This window comes from Bombus pascuorum, chromosome 5 (assembly GCF_905332965.1).
Source record: "Bombus pascuorum chromosome 5, iyBomPasc1.1, whole genome shotgun sequence".
NCBI classification, from domain to species: Eukaryota; Metazoa; Arthropoda; class Insecta; order Hymenoptera; family Apidae; genus Bombus; species Bombus pascuorum.
Genome location: NC_083492.1, coordinates 16,617,641 through 16,641,417, shown reverse-complemented (window position 1 = coordinate 16,641,417; position 23,777 = coordinate 16,617,641). Strand labels below are relative to the sequence as shown.

At 35.8% G+C, this 23,777-nt stretch overlaps 4 protein-coding genes across 10 annotated transcripts in view; 1 reads left to right on the top strand and 3 right to left on the bottom strand.

The window, feature by feature from the left end:
• Nucleotides 1-1,269, bottom strand: part of LOC132906972 (fibrillin-2-like) — a 30,661-nt gene extending 29,392 nt beyond the window's left edge. The window contains exon 1 of the mRNA XM_060959668.1: nt 780-1,269. The gene's annotated coding sequence lies outside the window, so the exon portion shown is untranslated. The remainder of the gene's footprint in view (nt 1-779) is intronic.
• Nucleotides 1,270-6,456: 5,187 nt separating this feature from the next.
• LOC132906920 (androglobin-like) lies at nt 6,457-10,708 on the bottom strand. Its single transcript, XM_060959556.1, has 2 exons — nt 8,185-10,708; nt 6,457-7,888 (listed from the first exon to the last, which is right to left on the bottom strand). The coding sequence occupies exons 1-2, from the start codon at nt 10,594-10,596 to the stop codon at nt 7,250-7,252; spliced, it is 3,051 nt and encodes a 1,016-aa protein (XP_060815539.1). The 5' UTR covers nt 10,597-10,708; the 3' UTR covers nt 6,457-7,249.
• A 2,779-nt stretch (nt 10,709-13,487) lies between these two features.
• On the bottom strand, nt 13,488-18,776 carry LOC132906936 (G-protein-signaling modulator 2). 2 transcript variants are annotated; one of them, XM_060959605.1, is made up of 9 exons: nt 18,404-18,776; nt 17,462-17,827; nt 17,251-17,393; nt 16,941-17,180; nt 16,394-16,865; nt 16,090-16,307; nt 15,871-16,015; nt 15,558-15,795; nt 13,488-14,676 (listed from the first exon to the last, which is right to left on the bottom strand). In XM_060959605.1, exons 1-8 carry the CDS (start codon nt 18,446-18,448, stop codon nt 15,592-15,594), a joined length of 1,833 nt encoding a protein of 610 aa, XP_060815588.1. In that variant the 5' UTR covers nt 18,449-18,776; the 3' UTR covers nt 13,488-14,676; nt 15,558-15,591. The 2 variants fall into 2 exon arrangements, with proteins under 2 accessions (XP_060815588.1, XP_060815587.1); XM_060959604.1 differs by having other exon boundaries at nt 13,488-15,795.
• Nucleotides 18,777-18,913: 137 nt separating this feature from the next.
• LOC132906928 (A-kinase anchor protein 17A-like) lies at nt 18,914-23,286 on the top strand. 6 transcript variants are annotated; one of them, XM_060959587.1, is made up of 8 exons: nt 18,914-19,493; nt 19,662-19,765; nt 20,086-20,755; nt 20,849-20,997; nt 21,072-21,279; nt 21,352-21,543; nt 21,636-21,768; nt 21,840-23,286. In XM_060959587.1, the coding sequence occupies exons 3-8, from the start codon at nt 20,153-20,155 to the stop codon at nt 22,790-22,792; spliced, it is 2,238 nt and encodes a 745-aa protein (XP_060815570.1). In that variant the 5' UTR covers nt 18,914-19,493; nt 19,662-19,765; nt 20,086-20,152; the 3' UTR covers nt 22,793-23,286. The 6 variants fall into 6 exon arrangements, with proteins under 6 accessions (XP_060815570.1, XP_060815572.1, XP_060815571.1 ...); XM_060959589.1 differs by having other exon boundaries at nt 19,656-19,765; nt 20,104-20,755; XM_060959588.1 differs by having other exon boundaries at nt 19,656-19,765; nt 20,094-20,755.
• The last annotated feature ends 491 nt before the right edge of the window (nt 23,287-23,777 follow it).

The following is a 23,777-nucleotide window of genomic DNA, read 5'->3' as shown; positions in this document are numbered from 1 at the left end:
CTGGTATGCTCGTACAAAACTCGCATAAAAAGAGATCAGTCTGGTTCGCACGTTCTATTATGTCGAGAACGGGGCAAGCGGATTGATAAATGCGTCTATTAATCGTTTACTTGCCCGAGGAAAACGGAATAACAAGTCAATATCGGCAACCTTTTTTTCGACGAATTCTCTAGCAATTAGTCACTATATTTATGGAATAAACGAAACGAACGATTCACTTTGTGTTGTGGATCTTTAGTGATTAATCGTTGTGTTTGCACGAGCCAAGAAGATGGTCTATTTTACAAGTTTCCAGTGAATATATCGTGAATTGCGTAAAGTTAAGAGTACAAGCTCGATGAATAAAGGAACGGAAAAACGAAATAAACTATCTATCCTGTGACTCGTTTTCTCTTTGGTTAATCACTGTGTTTGCATAAGGTAAGAAAGAGTTTCCAATCGATCTTTAACGAATTACGTAAAGCTAACAGTAATGGAACAATTATTTTGTGTGAGAAATTTCACCGAAGATCAACTTCTCCATACAAGACTATCAGAATATCAAAGAACATCCTCGCAAATCTCTCGTCGGAATTAATACGCTTAAATTAACGGCATCAGACTTAATAGCTTCAAAGTATCTTACGCTCTCAATTACTAATCCAAATGATAATGATAAACTGGATCGTGTACGAAACGAGCAATGTCACGAAACGGATGCAAGAAACTTCCAACAACAATAAACGTACCTTCCTAACAACTTTATTACTCTCGAAATTAGTCTCAACTTCGCGCCATACCTGTCAACGAAATCATCAACATTACTCCACCACGAGCAACCGATCCTCCGACAAATTCACTCTCAGGCTTCGAGCTTAGTCTCAACCATCTGCTTCGTATAATTCCTCGAATAATATCCAATCACCAATTCTCCAGCATTCGCCCCGACAATTTTAAGCTCACCCCCCTAAGAATTTCCTTAATCGAGTTCGAGTGCCAGACTGATCGAGTGAAAGAAAGATATTTATCGTTAGCCAGTTACACGAATTTATACGTATTCTTCGATAGATATAAATTTGTTAACGAAGAATAAGAGAAATAGTAAGAAAAAGAAGTTCGATTGCACTTCACGTTGATGTTGAACGTCGTTTCCGCGAATGGGAAGCCGAAGAGGAGCAACGAAGGAAAGGAGCCCCGAAAAGATGCGGCGACGGGACTCGACGCGAGACTGGAGCAGCAGATTGTGAACGAGCCGTACCGAGAGAGGGCTCATCCGGAGAGAAGAGGCTCTCTTCCCTCGTCTTCTCGTCTCTCGTTCCCTCCACGAGCGTCCTTTCCCTCCTCGCCCTGCTCGCGGCCACGTCCAGCTGACGGCCGGGAGAAAACACCAAGAAGAGAACCACCGATAGTCCCACCCCGTCTTTTTCTTTCTCGTCCCTGTCAACACGTTCACGAATGTGTGCTACACCATGACACGCGTGAAGCGAGTCCGAATATACTGGGAAATGTTTGAGAAATGCGTGTACATCGAGATCCGAGATGTAAATATGTGTATTATATTAGAACATCTACTACTCATTACACTTATTGGAAAATTCTATACCAAATTATATTTCACTTAATATTTTATATTATAAGACAGAGGTTTGCAAAAGTATTGAAACACTTACCATATACATGGTATACTTATGGTCAGCAGTGTGTTTACTTATATCTGTGATTGTAAAAAAAAAAAAGAGAGAACGTCGCACTTCATAATTTTTAAAAATTCGAATTTACACATATATAATAATATGTAATGTATATTATAATATTTAAGAATAAATAATAATAATATAGAATGAATAAAAATGGAATACGTTCAAAAAGGTCGTGCAATTTAATTGAAATCCGATGTTTCAATTCATACGCATTAGGCAAAATAACGTAGGTAAGTTATCTTCAGAATACGACGATTATTCGTGTCTTCCTTTCGCCACTGCTTTCTATTTTCTACTAGAGAAGATTACGTAGAGACGGGGCGATTTTTATTTTGGGCTCGGATGGAATGACGAACTTACATGGATATCATGTGTCAATTGGATTTTGTGTGGGATAGAGAGAGGGAAAATTTGAAGGAAGGTTCGAGAGCAGGGTAGGAAGATCTTCAGAAGTTGAACGTTTCTTTGACTGTCTTTTTTTTGAGGCAACGTGTGACAGTGTTTCATAATTGGATTCTTAGGGGAACAGAAAGAAGGAAAATTGTAGAAGGCAAGCTATAGGTCCCGCTAAAAAGATTTTAGAACACGAAGTTCAGATCTTCCTCTCGTTTTAATACTTTTGCGAAAGTAGTATAATTAGATTTCTTAGGGAAATGAAGAAAGAAAAAGTTAGGAGGATCTTCGAACTGGAGAAAATTTCGAGACGTAGATATTTGAGTTATATGTAGTGGATAATGTTATCGAGGAAATATTTTAAAATTAAATTTTTGGGGGAAATAAAAATAGGAAGATTAGATATAGATGAAGTTTTGGAATATAGAAAAACTCAGAACGTAGCCAATCAAAAGTTTGTAGTTTTCTTCGTTTTATTTTTAAACGAAGATTTTATTTTCTAATTTTATCGATACAGATAACATCTTATTTTAAAGATATAATGAGCTTTAACGAAGATTATGGATATTGAAGGTTCGGAACGTTCTAATTAATAGGACTTTCGCAACAAAGTGTAGACGTTATCAGTCGAGGCTCGAGCTACGATTGAGAAATACCAACGACATTGGCCTCTGCGTTCTGAACTAATAAGCGTGTTAAGAAGCCATCACTTCCGGCCACTTCGATTAAAAACATCCATTGTTAGCTGACGAGTCATGTGCGATATTCGAACGAAGACAAAAAGAATAAAATAGGGCACGTCAAATAGCTATTTTTATTACAGAACGATTTATCGCTTGCAACGCAATGAAAAATCCAGTACATAACTATCAATGTATTCTTTTATCAACTAATCTATAGCACATGAAAAAATCTAATCTTCCTGACATCATCGTTCTTACAGCCGTTCTTTTTATTGTCATTACGTAACCTCATTCGAATGGAGTTATATGCGGGTGGCGATAATAACAATGAGATGCAGAACCACCGAGTTTCCTTGACATCGAGGTTAAAAGTTAACTTCACGCATGAAACATAACTTCCTTATTTTCGTCATTGCAACATTATTCTATTATGAACTTACGATTTTAAGCTACTTAAGACATTAAATTCTCAATTTTAATCATATTAAAAGAAAAGAAAGAAAAGAAGAAAGAATATAATAATATACCGATTAAAATTTAACCCAATTAAATTTTAATAGAAATTAGACCCAATAAAATTTGTAAAAGCAAAAGGTAGAAGTATATACTTTTCGTTCAAAAGGTTCCAAAAAGTTTTTTATTAAACGTGCGTTGTAAGATCTGAAATAAAATTTTTTATTTCGATAGATAAGAAAGGCTGTGGATTGACGCGCAACACAGAACCAATAGACAAATGTTACGACTTACGTATAATTCAATACAAAGTGAAAATCCTGCAACTTTATGTTCCATCCTAAATTGTAAATGTGTAAAAAGTTGAAGGTAGTCTGCGCGTTCGTGAGGAAATGAATAGGCGAGAAATGGTACAGAGAGCTAACGGGGACGCGTAACACGCAGGGCGAGCCTTTGCGGCTTCTACCAGCGAGATATTCCCGATAACAACGTCTCGTAAAACGCGATTTTCCGATCGGCGGCTACGATTTTGAGTGACGACGGTGAAAATTGTCGACCGTCCCTAATGCGAATCGCGACTCTCCAGCGAGATCAACGATGATTAACGACGGCCGCGTTCATTCTCTTGCCTTTTCTTTTTCTTTTCTAACTAGCCAGTGGCCCGTTTAACAGCTATAAAACAAGAAACGAACGATCGTACGCACACGGGGAAGTTTTACTGATTGTAAGGCGGCTTCGTTTATCGCGAAAGCGTTAAACTAACGTCACCATACTCCGTTTTATGAGCGGAAACGTTCTAATAGCTTCGTGAAAAAGGAAATTGAAATTGCAATTCACTGACAAGAATACTTTTAATCCTGCTATACGCTCTTTGAATCGTTCTCGATATTTCATTATGCTTGTAAATAAAATGATATTTGTGATTTCCTATTTTGAATTGTATTTGTATCTTTGTGAGAACATCATTCCATTACATTAGAAACCTTTTGTTTTTTAATAGCAATCGATATATACGAAACAAATTCTTCGCAAGGTAGAATCAAGTTAGAATGACTACGATTTCTTTACAAGTTAAAGACACTACATGAGGAATTCTTGGACAAGGAAGGAATTCATGAAAGCTCTGGCGATGGTCGCGAATGACAAGTAGATTCTGAACTAAAAGTCACGATGACGTGGAATAATCCACGACTAAACTCTACCTCCTCTTCGTCCTTGCCATATAGAAAGTATAAGTACACTTTCGAAAAATTCAGTCGAATTCTTTGAATTCTTCCTTGAGAAAATCGATTTCTATCTCTCAAATTTATCTTCAATGCTATTTCTATTAAATCACGGGCAATGATTACACGCCAATATTTTTATTAAATCATAAATGTTGTTAATTGTTCACCGATATTGTTACTAGGTCGATCCACGTACAAACTAAAATTATCAAGCTCGTGTTCGTAAATCTCGATCTTATCTCATTAGACCTCCGGTGTAAGCTATAGTACGCACGTGAGTTGGATATTTGCCAGGTGAATCGGCGTCCGTAGTTTGCAGAAGCCACTGTACCACCATGATCGTTAATTTGTTCGGCGACACGCGAGATCGAGCAACAAACACGATCGACACTGATCACAGGATTGCCGACCAGGCGATGCACTGCTGCCTTCGAATGTTGAACACCAGCGGATAGTCTGCAACGTGGATGCACCTGCAATCAACGCGCATGTTGCAGCAACGTACAGCGTGTTTTGTAAATGTTTCAATGAAACTTTGTAGCTTAAGTGCCGTATTCCGTCAATGAGCCGAGTTTAATGAATCGTTTGATATTTCTCAAGTGATATCTTAATAGAATTATAATCGAAGTTTAAATGGAATTCTACGAGTGATACTGTGAAGTGCATATCACTTGACTACTTCAATTAATTAGATTGTGCTCTTAGTATTGTCGGTATTTATAGAAATTCTTCATTGACTCCGTCATTGAGTATTATCTAGTGATACTCAACATCTCGTTATGGGAATAAATAGTAGAAAAACGGCCATAACTGGTCACTTTGATCAGTTTAATAGTTCTAGCGTTAATTGGTATGGTGTAACCTATTTTCTCTGAATAATGAATCAAATGATTATCTTCGTTTTCTCTGCACCCCACTGCAAATATTTCAAGTTTTCGTAATTGCAAAAACAAAAGATGTAAAACTTGTTATTTTAACAGATTCGATAATTCCACCAGCGTTAACTGAGCGAAGATAGCTCATATATCTAAACTTTATCTTGTTAGATAAACCAGTACAAGTCAACAAGAAATAAACCTATATACACATATTCATCATCCACCACCTTTTTACTATATTACCAATAAAAACCTGCTCTACATACAACCATGCAGAACATTTCCAACTTACCTCTTCATTATATCTCCTTTCAATCAATTTCTCCAATAAAAACAAATCGATCAAACGAAAGCAACTGGCTATGACATAAAAAAAAAAAAAAAAATAGTAAAAGATAAAAAATAAATATAGAAAAGGAAGGAACTGCACATTAAGCACACGGAGGATGAAACAGCTCTGCACGTTGCTCGCTGACGCTGTACCTGTTCTTGCGCTTAACCTAGACCTCTTCCCCGCGCAGTTTTGTAATAATCTTGCTAGACGACGGGGACTGGTCCTGGATGAAAAATGAACGGAACGGATCAGCGTGCTTTTCTTTTCCAGAGGCGAGCGGGGAGCACGTCATTAAAAGGTGCCCCGTCGACGGTCATCTCTTCGCGATGCACCGCAGGCTACCGGTCGCCAGTATGCAAACATCGACTTCTTTTCGAGTTCCACCTATGTCGCACGTTCTCCACCGTATTAAGTAGCGATGAGATCTAAAACATTTTGAATCGTATCTGGTATACATAGTAAGGTAGAGTTATTCGAGTCACCTAAGCTTCAATATCTGAAAATTCAATCTTTACACGAAATAATTAAAGTCGTTGTATGTTATGAGACACCATTAGTCTCGAATATAATAGAGAGAGAAAATGTCGTGCGCTTTACATCCAGCAGAAAAATATTACGAAAAACAACAAAATGGTACGAATAATCGTATGGCAGGATCTTTTGCAAACTCTTTATATGTATATAATACCTTGCTGACTGAAATAAGGCTACCATAGAATTATTTAGATTTGACTACTCTGTTCAAAATTGAACTTTAAGATGTGGAAGTTTACGTGGATTAAATAACTCTACCTTGTTATATTTCTTGCGAGTTGATATCGTGCAGCCTTGAACGAAGTTCTAGATCCTTATAAACCCCATTACGTTTCTAATTACTCGTTACGGTCATCAAAATCTTTAATCTATGACCGATTTTGCAATTTCACTATATCGCTTCCACCTACCGTGAGTAGGTATCGTTCAATGTGTCCCTGACCGACCACCGATCTAGATAAGTGGCGATGAAAAATCGTGGCTGTTTAAAGGGTCCCGCTGAATCATCGATCGCTATCGTTTAGAACGTAATACGTAGATTATTCGCTTCGAGGAGGACTCGAAGCTGGTGGAATCCGCGGCGCCAGGAATGTCGCTGCACCGGAATATGCATGACGCTGGCGGTTACAACGATTAGTAAGCACAAGGTTCATGCAGCAATTAAAGATACTTTTCTTATGAACCGGGTGTCGTGAATATGTAAATGCTAAGGTATATTGGCCTTCGTGTGTATTTCTTAGGTTTTTAAGAGACAGAACTTAAAGGAGGCAACTTAACATAAATAGCGTTTAAACATCTTAAATCTTGTTCGGATTAGTTCAGTAACTGAAATTCAAGTAATTTGACTATGTAATGAGAAGAGAGCTAGAAATTTGGAAGAATATTTCAAGTATAGTGAATAACAGGTTCACACTGGTGAAGTGTCTTCTTCCTATCCTCATCTTCTTATTAAATACAACACGATTTGTTCTGACTATTTAATCTAGCATAACTACATTAACCAAATATTTACTTGTGATAGTAAATTACTGAATTAAAATTAATGTAAATTATTCTAAAATTAATTGGTCTAAGTTTTCTTAGATTTCTTGCTTCTCTTAGTAGACTTGGTGCTCGAAGGAGCTACAGGCTTCCTACTAGCTATATATCCTTTTCGAGCTTCGTACACGTCTTCCAACATTCCTCTTCTATCAAAAAATGCATCTATATATCTTCCATACAATGTTTCGTATTGGTATTTCTGTCTTTTATATAGATTGTCCAGATCTTCGAGAAATTGTGCGTAGTCTTCTTGAGCGTACAAGATATTCATTATACGAACATTCCGTAGCATTTCTTCATCCGATTCCGTCTTTACCCATGCTTCGTCCTCCTCTTCCTCTTTGACCTCGTAGATAGTCAAATCCAAGGGTGGAAGTCTACGAAGGGACGGAGGTGGCTTCAAAGTCCTCTTCTCCAAATGAGCCATTGAAATCCTGGATGTCTCGATGTGCGACAAACGATGGCTCTCCCTTTTCGTCAACGATTTCTCGGAATGACTCGAAGGTTTCTTTTCGAACGAATCCGTTGAGCATTTGGACTTGATCTCGTGTTTCTTTATGAAAGCTTCACGGAGTTCTCTACCACGTTGCAAGCTGTCAGGATTCTCTTTCGCCCAGGCTTCCTTCATCCTCGCTATCTCCCTTTCCTTCGTCCTATCTTGGGATATCTATTGATTGGAAACATAATCGTCATAGATGATTTATAATATAACTATATTATAAATACACATATACATTCTCATAATTATTAGCACACATACGGGAATTTAAGTTCTGAAAAATCATTAGGAAGTTATTAAGGTGCTTAGGAATTATTATTTAATTTGAAATTAAGTTATAAATCTTGAAGAATTATTATCTGATCCAAAACATATGCAATGTAGATAAACAGTGGCTACATATATGAAATGTCTGTAAAATCTTAAGATTAGTAAAAAATACGTTGTGTAAGTATGGTATATACCTTTAATCCGCTTCCAGAATCAGTAACTACTTGAAGAACCCAATAAGGCGACTCGACAGCCGGGACACTTTCAACAGACTGCTTCGAAACTCTCCTCGACCTTAACGACTCATTCTTTGACAGTCTTCCTGTATTCGAAAAAGATGGTAGTTTCTTTTTAATAACAGAGCCTGTCGGTTTCACTTTAAATTCCGATACAAGACTCCATTCTGTTTCAGTCAATGGCCAGCTGTTTTCAAGCACTGAGGCTTCTACGTGATAAATCGTGTGAGGTATCACATCATCCTTACTTCTACTTTCGTTGCTATCAACTTTCTCTTCGCTAGAATTCTCTTCATCGATGTTATCAGAATTATCCCTTTGAAGCATAATTTCGGTAGATTTTCTTCGAAATTCCAAATACACCATCGGCAAAATAACTACACAAGTACCTTTTATTTGCGACAACACTTGACCTTCCTCATCCGTGACTCTTAATCTCATTCTTACTTTTTCATACGATACTCTTAATCTAAACGAGACCAAGCTAGGTTTCACCACTCGAACGATCCACTTCGAAATACAATTTCTCGAATTAGGAATATAACTGTTGGATAATTCTTCTATAGCTAATATAGGAGGCGTGTTAATCGTGAGAAACGATACTTCGTCAATTAGAAAATAGAACACAGGTTGTCCTTTCATTGTAATTATATTTAAGGACCAAGGTAACTCTTTCAACGTCTGATCTTCGCTCCAACCATAGCAGAAGATTGTGTAACCTAGTTTCGTATGCTGGTACCGAGTTGGAACCACATTGTTTACCACTCGTTGTATTTCTTTACCTGTCTCATTTTTAAACATGCGTACACTATACTTTGGTAGGTTAACAAATAAATCTATACTGGCAAACACTGTCTCTGGGGGTTGAGCATTCACCACGAGTCTTATAATAGGGAGCCATTGGTTTGGCGTGATATTTGTCAACGTCCCTTTCAATTCTTGCACTTGCAAGGTGTACTCGAAGTCTTTAGAACAATAGTAAATATCATGTAATTTATCATGATGCTTCAATATATTCCTCAGTACCTGATTAGCTAAAGATTCTCGCTTATTATAATTATACAATTCTGCAACTTTCAGTAGATTCTGTAAAACTTGATTATGCTGTTCGTGACGAGGATTATGTATTTTCAAATATCTTCTAATGGTAATCGTTCTGAAAAACGCTTGAATAACAGCTGCAGCCTTATTTTGTACAATAATTTTTTCCGTGGGATGCTGACTAGCGTATCTTCTATTCTCAATCAAGCTTTTCGTTATGTTCAGCAAGTTCTTCAACACGATCGTGGCGTCTTTGAAGCATTCCAAGCCAACAGTATGATTCAGAAAAAATATTCTCAGAGCTCGTAAAATACCTGGAACTTCGTCTTCAGGCATGATTTTTCTAATTAATTGTACCTGTTCTTCGATAAAGTAGTCGTGTATCTGATTATAGAACAACTTGTCCCTCACCTTTCCATCTTCAATCGGTGGCAAGTAGCTTTTGTAGTAAGTCTTCAAGGCTTCCGAGTATCTTTCAGTGCCAAACGCTTGATAGACGCTACAGACGGAGTTGCTGATGTGCCTCGCCATCTGATCGACCGTTTCAGATTCTGTGCACATTAGTTGATACATCCTTCGCCTGTCCCCCACGTGGAAAACCGTATCCGATGAGATAGATATGAGGCAATCGGATTCTGAGTGACAGTAAACTCGTAAAAGGTGTCTCCCTCGATCTATTTCCATCACGGTTGATTTTGTCCCAGCAGTTAAAACGGAGACCAAGAAGATAGATTTTTCTGGCTTGCGAAACCAACAATGCTCTTCTATACTTAGACAATCTTTATTTCCTTTTAATCTGGTTCTGGGGATTGCAATTTCATCGTCAACGTCTTCGACAATTTCGATGGAAACCTGAAACGTTGCAAAGTCGATGAGAAAGAATTTCTCTTCCAACGAATCGGTGAAGACATATAGCGGCTCGTTTCTGGTTTTTGATACTTTTTGAGGCCAATTATAAGTGTCGATGAATTCAGAGTTTTTAAAGGTTGTTTTAGACGGTGAACTTCTCCTGCTACCCTTCTTACTATCTTTTTTAGTTTCAGATTTTTCATCATTTGGTTGTTTCGGTGCAAATCGATCTGACAGTTTCATACTGTATTGAAAGTAATCTAGTTTATAAAAAAAATGTACGTCTTTCACGTAAGGTTCCATTTTGTTAAAATCTGCCCAGAAGCTGATGTCCTCTGAAAAATCTGCCGAAATTTTCTTCTCTTCCTTCGACATTTCACCAGCCCTATCTTTCTGACTTGTTTCGTCTATTTTCGACTTATCATTGACAGTTTCGTCTTGAAGATCTTCCTCTATAGTTGTCGTAATGTATTTGTTCATCACGCTATCCTCGCATTTCCTCAAAGGGCTGACTATTTTCAGGGATCGAATCGGTACGAAGTATTCAACTGGATCGACTATTCCTTCGTTGATCGCCCATTTTAACCAACGATAAAATTTCCATCTCGCTAACGGAGGCTTCACCTATTATTTATATCATTTATTTTTTTCATTTATTTCGATATCCTATCATGGGCGAAAGTTTACCACATATTAAAATTAATGCAGTTAAACAAACGGAATAAAATGTCTTATTGTTATTCAATCATAAAAAGTAATTATTTTTAGAGAAATCATTATTTCCAGTGGTTACGAATTATAACACTGCTAGAATATTACTACTGCACGATAATATTAAAATAAAATTCAGATGGGTTGAAATTTCACAATATTCGTTGTACTAAGTTCTAAAAATTATTTAACATACATCTTTAGGATCCAACGGAATATCGCGTGACTGAGCTACATAAATAAAATGGCCCCAACATGGTGCTATTTCTGGCACAATTTCTGAAGATACTTCATTCATATCTTTCAAACCGAGAAACAGAGTAACTGGTTGTGGCTTAATCAAAGCGCTGAGCTTCTGATTATTTTTCGATTTCCTCGATCGATCTGTTTTCTTGGACTTTTTCGTATCAGCAGTGTTGTTGGATCTTCTCGTAAGATCCGTATCCTTGGATTTTTTCGTCCTCGTCGTTTCTTTAGACTTTCTTTCCTCTTTACTTTTCTTAGACCTCGAAGCTTCTATTTACAAAGCGTTAAAACTATATACAAATTGTAAAAATGATAAATACAGGAGACACGCAACTAACCCTGACTTTCCTGCTCAGTAACTTCCGCTTCCCATTCGAAATGGTCTGCATACTGTCTCAAAAAGTCCCATTTATCTTGGGGTGACAGATACTCTACCTCTAATCGCAAACAAACCCATCCTACATTTAATTGAAGAGAAACGATATATGACAGAGGAAGAGAAATATATTTTTATGTCTCTAATTAAATAGATATTTTACATATTTCTCCATATTACACGCGTTTTGAATATTTCTGCATTTTTAAATTTTCCATAAGTGCATAAATTAAATAGTTTAGTTATTACATTACCTGTTAAACAGGTGACAGGATGGAAATCTACGATCTCGTAATAGTCCGTCCAGGTCAAAGAGCACAATTTCAATAAAGCCTTTGAAAGAAGCATGGGCCATAATTCAAAATTATTAGTAGTTCGAGGTAAAAGTGGTACTTTCTCTTCATTCACTGGTATCATATCATCCACGAGAATCCGGCGCCAAGCTCCCAAGAAATATAATCTTACGACGTATTTGCCTTCGACGTAATACAAATTTTTCAAAAATCTTTATACACAGGAATAAAGTTTCTTCACGAAGGAAAAATATAATTTTCATGGAATGGGACACTAAATCCTAAGAAATTGAAAAACCCGTCGAAACGCACAAAGTATCGAATTTTCAAATCTAAGAAATTAGGTTTCAAGAAATCTCTAAGCGTATCGAAATATAATAAGAGATCTCTAGATCTTTACTCAGACTCAGGATACACGCATTAACGAACATCACGCGTTAGAAATACACGAATAAAGCCAACAAGCTGTCTCATTAGTGACGATAAAATAGTAATAATAGACGCTGGAGTGCTCTAATTTATTTGGAGAGGTAAGAAACGAGCAATATTCGCGTCGCGGATAATCTGCTTCTGATGTGAAAAAATGAAATAAAAAAATGTATGATTAATAAAATGTTGGAAGGATACCATTTGGATTTATAACGGGCCGATGTGGCATACCCTTGCCGGCCTTGTTCATCGAATACACATTCATCCAGCCCTGCCAAGATTGGTACCGACCATTCCAAACAAAATTGCTGCTCTCGCTACTTATTTCCAATCCATCCCGACCGCAGTACTGGAGATTTATTAGCGCGGAAATGAACCATCGTGCGAACTGAAAGTCGTCCCTTCATTGAACCACGTTCAATTGCGAGCAGGTCGCTTCTTGATCGGTGTGTACGCTCCGATCAATTGTGCCGCGATCTCGTACAATCGTGGATCGCTTTGCGATTCTTTCTGAATGGACACTTTACTTTTTAATTATTATTATTATTTAATTCCTGTTGTTTAATATTTCTGTGATATGAGGAGAAGTCGCTTAGAAACTAAGCTGATCAATCCGATAAATTAAAATACATTATTTTTGGAAATACTTTAGCATGCATCCAATTTAAACCGCAAATAGGAAAAAAAAAACGATAATACTTTGAAAAATTTTGTTAGAAACTGCGGGCATATCTGAATTAATATAGATTACCTGACTGTGTAATAAGTGTTTATTATTCGCGATATGGTCTGGACTCTTTGAATTAGCGACAAATACTGTCAGTTGTCCCTAAATTCAAGTTATACAATTGTAAATAAGTTAAGTAAAGTTGATTCTTTCAACGGTAGAATTCGAGTAAAAATAATAGAAATTAACTTTTTAAGGAGCATACATACATTTAGATTGTCTAAATTCTTTGCTCTTATCCACTTATGAGGTACTAAAGATGGGGGTAATTGAACAAGTTGTGTGTCGAGAAACAAACCATCCGGTCCATCTAGAATCAATATAAAATTACAATAAACAAGATTATGAAAAAACAATTTTTCTTATTATTTACTTTTGGGATGAGCCCAATTTTCCTTGTTTAACGTTGCATCGGACCATTCTGGCCACAATGTTGAATCATCTATGGAAGAAGCTTCAAATACAGATTCTGAAGGCTTTTTGGACATCACAGACATATTTGAAACATCTTTCTTTCAGTAAAAGACGATCGTCCTTATGTGAAAAATAAAAATGTTCATTGAGAACAAACAATAATTAAATATTAAAATTTGTGGAAAAAGTATATATATATATTTATTGAATCTCTATATTATACATAACTATATGAGGGTGAGATGTAAATCTACGTCAAAAACAGACTCCATAAAAAAATAGTACAATTTAAAGAAACTATATTATCTCATTAGTACCTAGTCCGCTATGATGCCATCGCGAACCTTAAGAAACTAAATGTATTAAAGATATAGAACGTACTACAAACGTAACATCTGCAAAAAAATAGTATTACTGATCTTTCGTTATTATATAAACTCAATAACGAATCAATGGTTACTTCGATTCTTTCAATGATGACAATTATGAACGATGAGCTTGTACGTTTACACCATTAGAACGAATTTCTTCTTTTTTTTCTTTTTTCTTCTTTTTTGTTTGTTCTTTAACTCACTTTTCGTTTCAAGTTCATGTAGTTACACAATTTTCTTAACAACAAGAAAAATAATACTATAATTCATACATACAGGAATTACAATTAGTTCTCGTCCTTCCTTTTACATGACACTAATAATTTTTTTCTCCAACAATACTCGAACGTAGTTTTATAGTCGCTTGACCAGGCTCGGCTTAATTTCATATTCGCTTCCATAGTTAAGTTTAGATTTTAGTACACATGTATAATAAGTAGGCATGAAACGGTTTAGCCTCAAAGTACACATACACGCATAGTAGGTCGATAGAATTACATAAACTTATTAAGGCATTGTTCCAATCTTCTTCTTGTTTTCTCTTTTAGATCCTTGAAGCGTTTTATTTCTAATAATCTCCCTACCGCATATCCAGAAACAAACAACGCGTAGGATTTACATTAGGTTATTTATCGGTAAGATATCTTTAAAGGTTATAAATATAATATGGAATATTTAATGGAATGTTCAATACGTTCCTTTTTTAACAAATGTATTATCCAAGTATTTGTCTTTGCATAGTTCTTAGAACACAACGAGATCAGGATGATACAGTGATTGTATCAAATTATAAGTTTGAGAATCCTTATAAATTGAATTCTCTTATGCGTAATTAAGTCTGTTTGAAAGTTTTAAGATGGAATATCCATATAGAGTTTTGTAGTTAGGTACTATTGGAATTAAAGATGATCATGGTCGATCCAGTCTATCCACAGATACGCCATTAACACTCCATCTACTTGGAATGTGCAGAGTACAGATGAAAGACGGAAGCTGGTTACAACATCATATAATTAATAGAAGTGGTAACATTGGTTATAAATTATTATAATTATACTTGTTACAAACTTCGATTAATTCACATGCATTTATCAATATATAATAGGGAAAACAGTGAATACAGAAAAATAGACAAACAACGAAGACCAACAATTTCTTCTTTCTTTTTTATACTATATATTCAGATTCCAACAGATCAATTCTTTTTGGCACCAATTTTATCACGTAGTACCTCGCAATTCACGAAAATAATCGATATCTAATTATACAATACTGAATATGGAAAAAATAATGCCAGGATTGATAAATCTTCATCGTTCCGTGCTCATGACTAACATTTTAAGTTCTTTGAAGAAATGTTTGCATGACTCAAACACTCAACCTGGCAGTGTTTATAATGTTATCAATTTAATTTTTTTATCGTGAATTATTTAGTCACTTTCTAATCGCAGCTAAAAAAACAAATACTCTTGCATCTCAAAAATATTAATACAAAGTTATTTTCTATTTAATGTCGTGCAACATTTCCTGATTGGTTATACGAACAACATAGGTTCGTATATACAAAATTTGGCACCGTACTATGGATACTCAAGCAGTTAAAAAAAGTCGTTTTCAGCTTAGCAAAATCAGTATGCTATGATCGTAACAATGCGGTATCGTTACGCTGTTCTACGTATAAAATGAAAAACCAATGTCAGTGGACGGTATAATAGTACCTTGCAGTTTCTTAAAGTCTGAATCATACTTGTACAATGATTTCATAGGCTATGAGCGGAATCCATAAATTAAGCATTGATTGTTTCGTAAATCATAAAAGAAGACAACGAGAAATTGCGTGGAACGAATCGTAGAATTTCAAGCAGGTTCATTACCATAAGATTTCCCACATTTATATATATTAATGCTTTAACAGGTTTTGCCAGGACCAGAGGCTCTTTGATCTTCCATTCGTCCGGCCTGAAGTCTTTGTATTAAAGCGAAAAGATCCTCCTCAGGCACTGTCGACCCTGCTTGAGTAGTCCCATTAGATCTTTGGTTGTGTTCCTCTTCAGCATCGTGCACCGTTGATGCTGCTGGTAAAGGGCTCCGCTGATCTTCTAAACGCGAACCCTATATACGCAATTTATTTAACATTTGATATGATGAGTTTAATAGAAGAAAAGTACATGAGTGTGTGATATGTACCTGGCACCTAACCAACATTTCGATAAAGGAATCGTCGGAATCTTGATTACTGTTTAGGCCAGGTAAGTAAGGCAGCGTCACTCGTTGCTCATCCATTCTTTTACTTTGCATTCCAGCAATCAGTTCTAGTAAATCTTCCCCATCCCTGAAAATAAAATTAATGTATTTGAATATATACTATTAGTGAATAAAATAATGATTTTTGCAAAATACACGTACTTATCTTCCGACTCGCACACCTCAGGTGTTATCGTTCTAAACTTCGGATTGCGATTTATATTCAATGCACAACGTTGATCGTCCATTCTACCAGATTGAAAACGAGATAGAAGATCAAAGAAACTATCTTCTTCTTTTTGAGTAAGTTGTGGTGTCGCGTTATTACTTTTATCTATTTGAGATTCAGCTTGCTCTTTTAGTTTTGCGTCCGGTGTGAGCTAAATAAAAATGATAATTTCGTTAGAAACCTCCAACTCATTATTGTAATATTGTAAAATAAAATTATATTAAATAATCAAATTACCTTAATGAGATCGAGATTATCCATGCTTTGTCGTCTAAGTCTATATCTACACGGTGAAGATATATTAACATTTGAGCCAGTATTGGTCGATAGTTTTTGTGCAATATTTTCTTTATTATTCTCTTGCTGCCCTTTTTCCAAACCCAGAATCTTTTGTAAATCATCGACATTCATTTGTGCAGTAGCTTGTCCCATTGGATCTTCCAATTCTTTGGAAATGTTTAGATGTAGATTGGCATAGTGTAGTGCTTTTTCATGGTTACCCATTGCAGCATATGCATTTCCCAAAGACCAGCAGGCACGGCCTTCACCTACGCGATCTTTAAGCTGTTGTGCTATTTCAAGGTGCCACAAATGGTATTCTATTGCAGTTGGATAATCTCGCAATAGAGTATACGTATTTCCTAGAGAATAGCATGCCTGCGCTTCTACTTCTCTATCTCCTAACTCTTGTGCAAGGACTAGAGTTCTCCTAGAGTAGAATAATTAATGTTTATCTACATATTGATTTATTGATTTGAAGAGAAAATGTAACCTAGATACATACTTATAATGTTGTGCAGCTTTTTCAAATTCACCAAGAAATATATGTGAATTTCCTAGATTACTGTTTGCCCTCCTCTCAGCAGCTTTATCGCCAAATTCTCTGGCAATCTTTAATCTTTCATTGTGATAATAAATTGCTTGTTGAAAATCGCCAAGAAGATAAAATGTATTTCCTAAATTTCCACAAGCTCTACCTTGAGCAGCAGAATCTTCCAATTCCTTCATCAATTCTAAGTTTTCTCTATAAAAGGAATTTATATGATTTATGTGTATCAGTCTATGTCTCAGCTTAACAGCTTCAATTTTCTTACTCATAATAGTGTACAGCTTGTTGTAAACATTGTCTGACATCCTCAGAGAATTCCCCAGGATCTTGATGACCTACTCTACCTGCCTGTTTACCTTTAGCATGATAGACATTCCCCAAATTGTATAGAGCTCTTCCTTCGCTTAGCTATGTAAGAAATTATTGTTTTTAATAACTGGTAGGAACTAAATATGATTTTTTGATCATATACACACCTTATCTCCAATTTCTCTTGAAATTTCCAAGTGTCTCTTGCAACAAATCATAGCCTCATCAAACTTTCCCATGACTTTCAATGTATTTCCCAAGTTTCCACTAGACTTTGCTTCTCCTAATTTGTCTCCCATATTACGTGCTAGTGTCAAATCCAATTTATGATATTGCATTGCTTTCACATAGTCTCCAAGGTAAAAATAAGCATTTCCTAATTGGCTGTAAATTGCACTTAAGATCCTTAAGTCATCTGTACCAGCTTGAATTGCAGCTTGAAAGAATGCTACCCCAGATTTACAATCTCCAGCCTTACATAGACGTTCACCCTCAAGCGCCAATTCAAGGCACATATTCCACCTTTCACTATTCTGTCAAATGTAAAAAATTTCATCCATCATATACTTGTTTATCATTCCTCCAGTTTATGTTTTCATCACTTCAAATATATTAGAAACATATGTCAATTTAGCAAGAAGGATAATAACATAATTTCTAATGCACAATCACAATGTGAAAACAGAAAAATAGAAAATAAAGGAAAGAATATTGGAATGATCATGGGAGTGGCTGATCATGCAATTGCAATAAATTGATTAGAGATAAAATATTTATACTAAAAGCTTAAATTTATTCTTATTAGTTATTTAAGACGGATAATAAATTCATGAAATGTTTACATAATCGTAAATCTAATTAATTCATTAATTGATAGGTATATATGACAACTTGAGTAAGTACTTATACATAATATCCATCACTTCTTTATTTTTGGCGTGATATATTTTTTGTTATTTGTAGAAAGCTTCGAGAAATTATATGCTGCTAATAAATAGTAAAAAGTGAAACGAATAAAAGCGAATTAATTGTGCACAGTAACGCGATGATAGACCAGTATGAGTCACGCGAGTCATGTAAAAGCGAATTAATTAGTATGGTTCACTTACTTGCCCTTCTGATGTTAAATTTTCCGCACTCGCGCTCAGAGACATTGTGCTCCCTTTCGTTTTCGTTCTCCCCTCGTAAATTAACAATCGATCCTTGAAGTTCCACGACCGTAAATAACAGCGAGTCTTACGTACGCGGTAGGCGATTATTCGGGTTACGACGGTAATTCGACGTGCACAATTTCTCACGCATCGTGCTATTGCTGTTTTTGGTACTGCGATTTTATTATTTCTTTGCAGTAATCACATCCGCGTGCTTCTCGCGAGTAAAACGCGCATCACTTTTCCCTCCAATCCAGTAACCACTCGCCGCAGTTTCCAAATGCAACTGACCGAAAATTGAGCGTCCAAACAAATGGCGCTGGATGTATGTCCCTGGTGCAACGTCCAATCGCGTTCCATTTGGTGACAAAACGAAATTCTCTAAGATGCAACACATGGTATCAGAGATTATTCACACCCATAGTTTTAGTTGTTTCACAGTACCCTACGGTGCTGCACCATGCGGCCAACTGCTGAGTTTAATTGACATTAGTATATACAAGAACCTATAAAATTAGGAATCTGTTCTCTTTAGTTGGAACTTAGCATATATAGTTTGTTGTCTCGACTACGTACAATTAAAGTACTATATAATTAAATTTGCGGCTCTAGAATTTAACCTATTATCATATAAGATATCCACGTTAGAGGGCGCTACAGGTGTACACCAATTTACTACATATGCACCGATTTTGGACTCGACCGCAAATGTGTAATCACATACAATGCGTCTCATGTGTGCATCTTTTCGTTCATGCCATTCATGTTCGGTATTCTGAAGTTCTCTTCGTATTTACAGTGTTCGATCGGTAGAGTTTGACAGAACATGGAGTTCATGTATGTTTCTGTTTTTGTTGAATAATGTTTAAGTCGGTAAACGGAGAAGTAAATCTGTGAGAAGTGAGTCGAGTCGCGCGGTGAACAGAACGATATTAAACGGTGAAGTGAAGGAGGAGAATCTTTTTGGGTCTGAGGAAGATTTATGAATTTCGAATGGATACACAACCTCTCTACTGAATGGTTTTCATCTCACTGGGTTTACTTTGTCGTAAGATAGATATTTAACAATAATTGTAGCTTTTCCCCTTGTATTCCGTAACTTTATATCGCGTTCTTCTACCGTATAGAAAGTATTCGTTATATTAATAATGAGCGATGGTAAGAAAGTAGGTGAAAATTCCAGTACTGAGGTTGTTAACCAATTTCGAAGCTGTAGGGATCTTAGTGATATCGTGCCTCTGTATACGCAACGCGCGCTTTACTTAAAACCAGTCGCAAAGATAAATGTTTCTGTTAATCTTCCTCAACTAAAAGTAGCAGGTAAAACGGTCATGAATGATATGTATTTTATCTTCATCTGCATTTTTACTTACTGAGAAAGATCACATTTATATTTTCGTTTAAATTTATGTTTGTCATTTCTTATTACTGAGAACTTTATCAAATGACTTTTTATTCACATGTCAATCACTATTTATGTTATTAGAAACATATTTATGCATATTTTAATCATGATTCTTCTAGGATTATAAAATGAATTTAATAAATGCACCGATTAACTATGTTGAAATTTTGTGACAGGAAACAACTTTATTGTTTCAAATTCTATGTATATTTATAATTATATGTAATATTTTTAGCATAGTAGGTTTTTACAGAAAATTAACTGCGATATAAATAGGAAAGACAATATCAACATGGGAAGTAATGGAGAAGATCCGTGCCCTTATATTACCGGACGAGTTTGCATCTCTGAAAGTAGCCAAGAGTACATTGGAATTTATCAGATTGGAAGGAGATTTGCAAGACAGATGCAGACTGCAGCGTGTGCTTGCAAGATTGGATTCCCAGCGTTTGAACTTGTCTGGATTCCCCAATGTGCTAAAAGTCCGTGCAGCAGAAACAAAGGATGATTTTCCAACGAGGCATAGTTGGAATTCTTATTTCAGAGATGCCAAGCATATGAATGAACTAAAACCTGGAGAAAGGCCTGATACTATACACATAACAGGCTTACCTGTTAAATGGTTCACCGAAGATGGTGCAACTATGCCCAGTGAATCCTTGATCAATAAGATCTTCAGGAAATGGGGAGTACTTAGAAGAATAGATGTACCTGCTGCTGATCCTTATAGGTCTAGAATGCGTCTTGGCACAAATATAAATAAGTTTAGTTACGAAGATGGAATATTTTTTGATGCATATATTCAATATATTGAATATATGGATTTTGTTAGAGCTATGGATGCATTGCGTGGTATGAAACTTCTTAAAAAAGAAGGAGAAAAAGCATTTACAGCCTCTATTAAGGTGTGTTTGCAAAGTAGGCATACATACATAAGTTATATCAACTGTAATAATAAAATTAAAAAAGTCGTTTTTTATATTTGTTATTTTATATAGATTACTTTTGATAAAACAAAACACATGAGCGACAGTTCTGTTGCACATAGAGAATTTGAAAGAAAACGTCTTATAGCCCAGGATACATTAGCAGCAGAACGACTTCGTAGGAAAGAAGAAGCTGAAGAAAAACGTCGAGAAGAACTAAAGTAATTAGCAGTAATATTTATATGGAGACTGTAAATAAAACACCATGTAACATTTCGTACATTATCTCCTCTAGGAAAAAAGAAGAAGCCGATGCAGTAGCTAAAGAAAATAGACAGAAAAAACGAGAAGAGAAACGAAAACGTAGAGCTATAACTATATTTCGAAAGAAGGAAGAGGATAAAGTGTCCATGAAGATTGCCAGAGAAGGTCAAAAATTAATAAAAGCACAAAGACAACTTGAAAGCATTCGTTTGTTAGATGAATTATTTGATAGAATAAAGGTAAAGTTCAGTGAAATTTTCATTATATCTTGGCAAGAATAAAATTGACTAAAATTAATTTTCCATATTAAGATAAAAGTAGAAAACAATGAGATTAAAATAGATGAATTCTCAAACGATACAAAAAGGGAAGACAAGAGAAGTAATAAAGTAGATGGTACTATTGAAATATTGAGTTCAGAAGAAGATTCTAAGGATGAAAAGAAAGAAAAGAAAGTAAAAAAACCAAAAAATAAAAAATCTAAGAAAGAAAAAAAGAAAAAAGTAATAAATGTATTTCTTATATTTCTATCGTTTTCTTCCTTTCTTTTTTTTTTTTTTTTCATTTTTATATAGAGCAATCTAATCTTTTTCAGAAGAAACGGAAGAAGGGTGGTAAGGATTCCGAAAATTCTGCAAGCCTAAGCGAGGAATCAGGCGCAGAAGAGCAAACAAAAAAATTAAAAAGTGTTCTGAATCAAAATGTTACATATCCATCATCGTCAACAGGTAAACACGAATAATAACAAAAATCAATACGTGTCACCAAAAATACTAATTAATAGTATTTTTTCTTTCAGCACCGTCGACTTTAGAATCTCTTTCTTATCCCACCCTCTACCCACGTTTTCCACAACCGTGGTATTATGATGCGCCTCTGCCTGTGATTTACCCCAGTTTACCAAGAGGTATATCCAGAGGTGGTCGTTTTCCACGAGGACGGGGTAGGGGATTTTCATGGCGTAATGCTGGAAATCCTCACACGTTGCATACATTTAATCCTCATCTGTATAACGAACAGTACTACAAATACTTTGCTCATTTAGTAGGTCAAGATTATCATTCTTTCGACTACAGAAGCTCACGGTCACGTAGTCGTAAAAGATCGTTCAGCAGATCTAGATCAAGATCAAGATCAATATCGAGATCGAGGACTAGATCGAGGTCAAAGTCACGGTCGAGATCAAAGTCACGGTCGAGGTCAAGATCAAGATCAAGATCAAGATCGAGGTCTCGCTCGAAATCGAGATCTAAATCACGCGGAAAATCGAGGTCAAAATCACGTTCGAGATCGAAATTGAGATCTGGATCGAGATCTCGTAGTAGAAGACAAAGCAGAAGTAGATCCCGTTCGAAAAGACGACGAGGAAGATCGAGATCAAGATCGAAATCCGGCACTAGAATGAGGTCTCGATCGCGACGATCAAGATCTAAGAAGAAATCTCGTTCGAAGAGTCACTCTAATTCTCGAAACAACAGTAAACATCCTTATAGGCGCAGACGAGAAAGATCAATATCGAAGGTGAAAATCACAAGAGCTAAATCTCGTAGTACGTCGCCTAAAAGAAGATCGCGCAGTAGTACCTGGTCTATGCCTAAATCTCCTAGCAGAAGAAGCTGTTCTTGGTCAAAAGGAGCAGAAGCTGTGAGCAATAAAACGGACACTGTTCAATCGACAAGTATAATGGAGCAAGAAACTGCAAATAAAAAAGCGCCACAAACCTTTCATTTGGAGAATATAACTTCTGATTGATAAGATTCGGAGACCATTCTTCCACATTGTGTCTTCGATGCTCCCGCGTAAGAAAAGCGTGTAGCTAATTCTTTGTACAAAATCTGTATGAAATCCGTGAGTGCTGCGTAATCCTAATCGTTTGTAGTATTTCTTTGATAAAAGAAGATATATATTTTTATTCGTGCTAGCTCTTCCTAGTTTTAAAGAATTCCATATATATAGCAATATATACGAGAGACGATATTTAAGTGCATCACTTATACATGTACGTGCAAAGTATTGTTAACGATTTAATCCTATGGATGTTTGAATTTTGAATGTGTATTGTACATATATTATGAATGATATAGTCAACGAGGGTTGCTGAAGTCCGCATTTTTATCTCAAGATTAAAAATAAACCTGTGACATCGACGTATTAAATATCTGTTGAACCATCCCAAGTGTGGTAGTACATTGATGTCTATTTTGGTAAATTGTTTATTGATCCAAATATATGTACATTTTGGAATACTCTTCATTGTTACGTAAACCAGACTTTATCTCTTTAGTTCCTTTTCGGGAAAGGTACAGGATGCATCAAAGTAAAAGACATTGAGATTCGACTTGCAAATTTTATTTGTTTTTCGGCATGAAAATGCATTGGTTCATAAACATTATTAGTCATTATACTCCTATCCTTTCGTAAAGGATCGAAGATCGTTTTTTTTTTTTTTTTTTTTCTTAGCAGCGTTCTTCGGAGATACACGCTACGATTAGAGATTTATCGACTGGTGCTTCGCTTGATATTAATTAATTCGCCTATGATTAACAAAGATCATCGAAATTCATCGGTTTTATTTTCTTTCATTCTTTAACTTATTAGTGCCGTGATTAGCACCACACGTGCGTATCCGCTCGACGTATCGCTTTCTCAAAACACGGTTTTTGTTCATTTCTTCATCTTTTTCTCTTTAAAAATATGTGCTACATTTTTTGTTTGTTTGTCTTCTCATCGCTATTTA

Excerpts from the sequence above, each read along its gene's own strand:
- LOC132906920 (XM_060959556.1), bottom strand. The coding sequence starts at position 10,596 with ATGAACAAATACATTACGACAACTATAGAGGAAGATCTTCAAGACGAA. Across the intron at positions 7,889-8,184 it reads ATTCTGGAAGCGGATTAAAG|ATATCCCAAGATAGGACGAA; the intron begins GTATATACCATA and ends TCCAATCAATAG.
- LOC132906936 (XM_060959604.1), bottom strand. The coding sequence starts at position 18,448 with ATGTCTCTGAGCGCGAGTGCGGAAAATTTAACATCAGAAGGGCAA. Across the intron at positions 17,181-17,250 it reads CAAGCTGTACACTATTATGA|AGAAAACTTAGAATTGATGA; the intron begins GTAAGAAAATTG and ends TTCCTTTTATAG. Across the intron at positions 15,796-15,870 it reads AAATGTTGGTTAGGTGCCAG|GGTTCGCGTTTAGAAGATCA; the intron begins GTACATATCACA and ends TTGCGTATATAG.
- LOC132906928 (XM_060959584.1), top strand. The coding sequence starts at position 19,428 with ATGAATTTCGAATGGATACACAACCTCTCTACTGAATGGTTTTCATCT. Across the intron at positions 21,280-21,351 it reads AATTATTTGATAGAATAAAG|ATAAAAGTAGAAAACAATGA; the intron begins GTAAAGTTCAGT and ends TTCCATATTAAG. Across the intron at positions 21,544-21,635 it reads AGAAAGAAAAAAAGAAAAAA|AAGAAACGGAAGAAGGGTGG; the intron begins GTAATAAATGTA and ends AATCTTTTTCAG.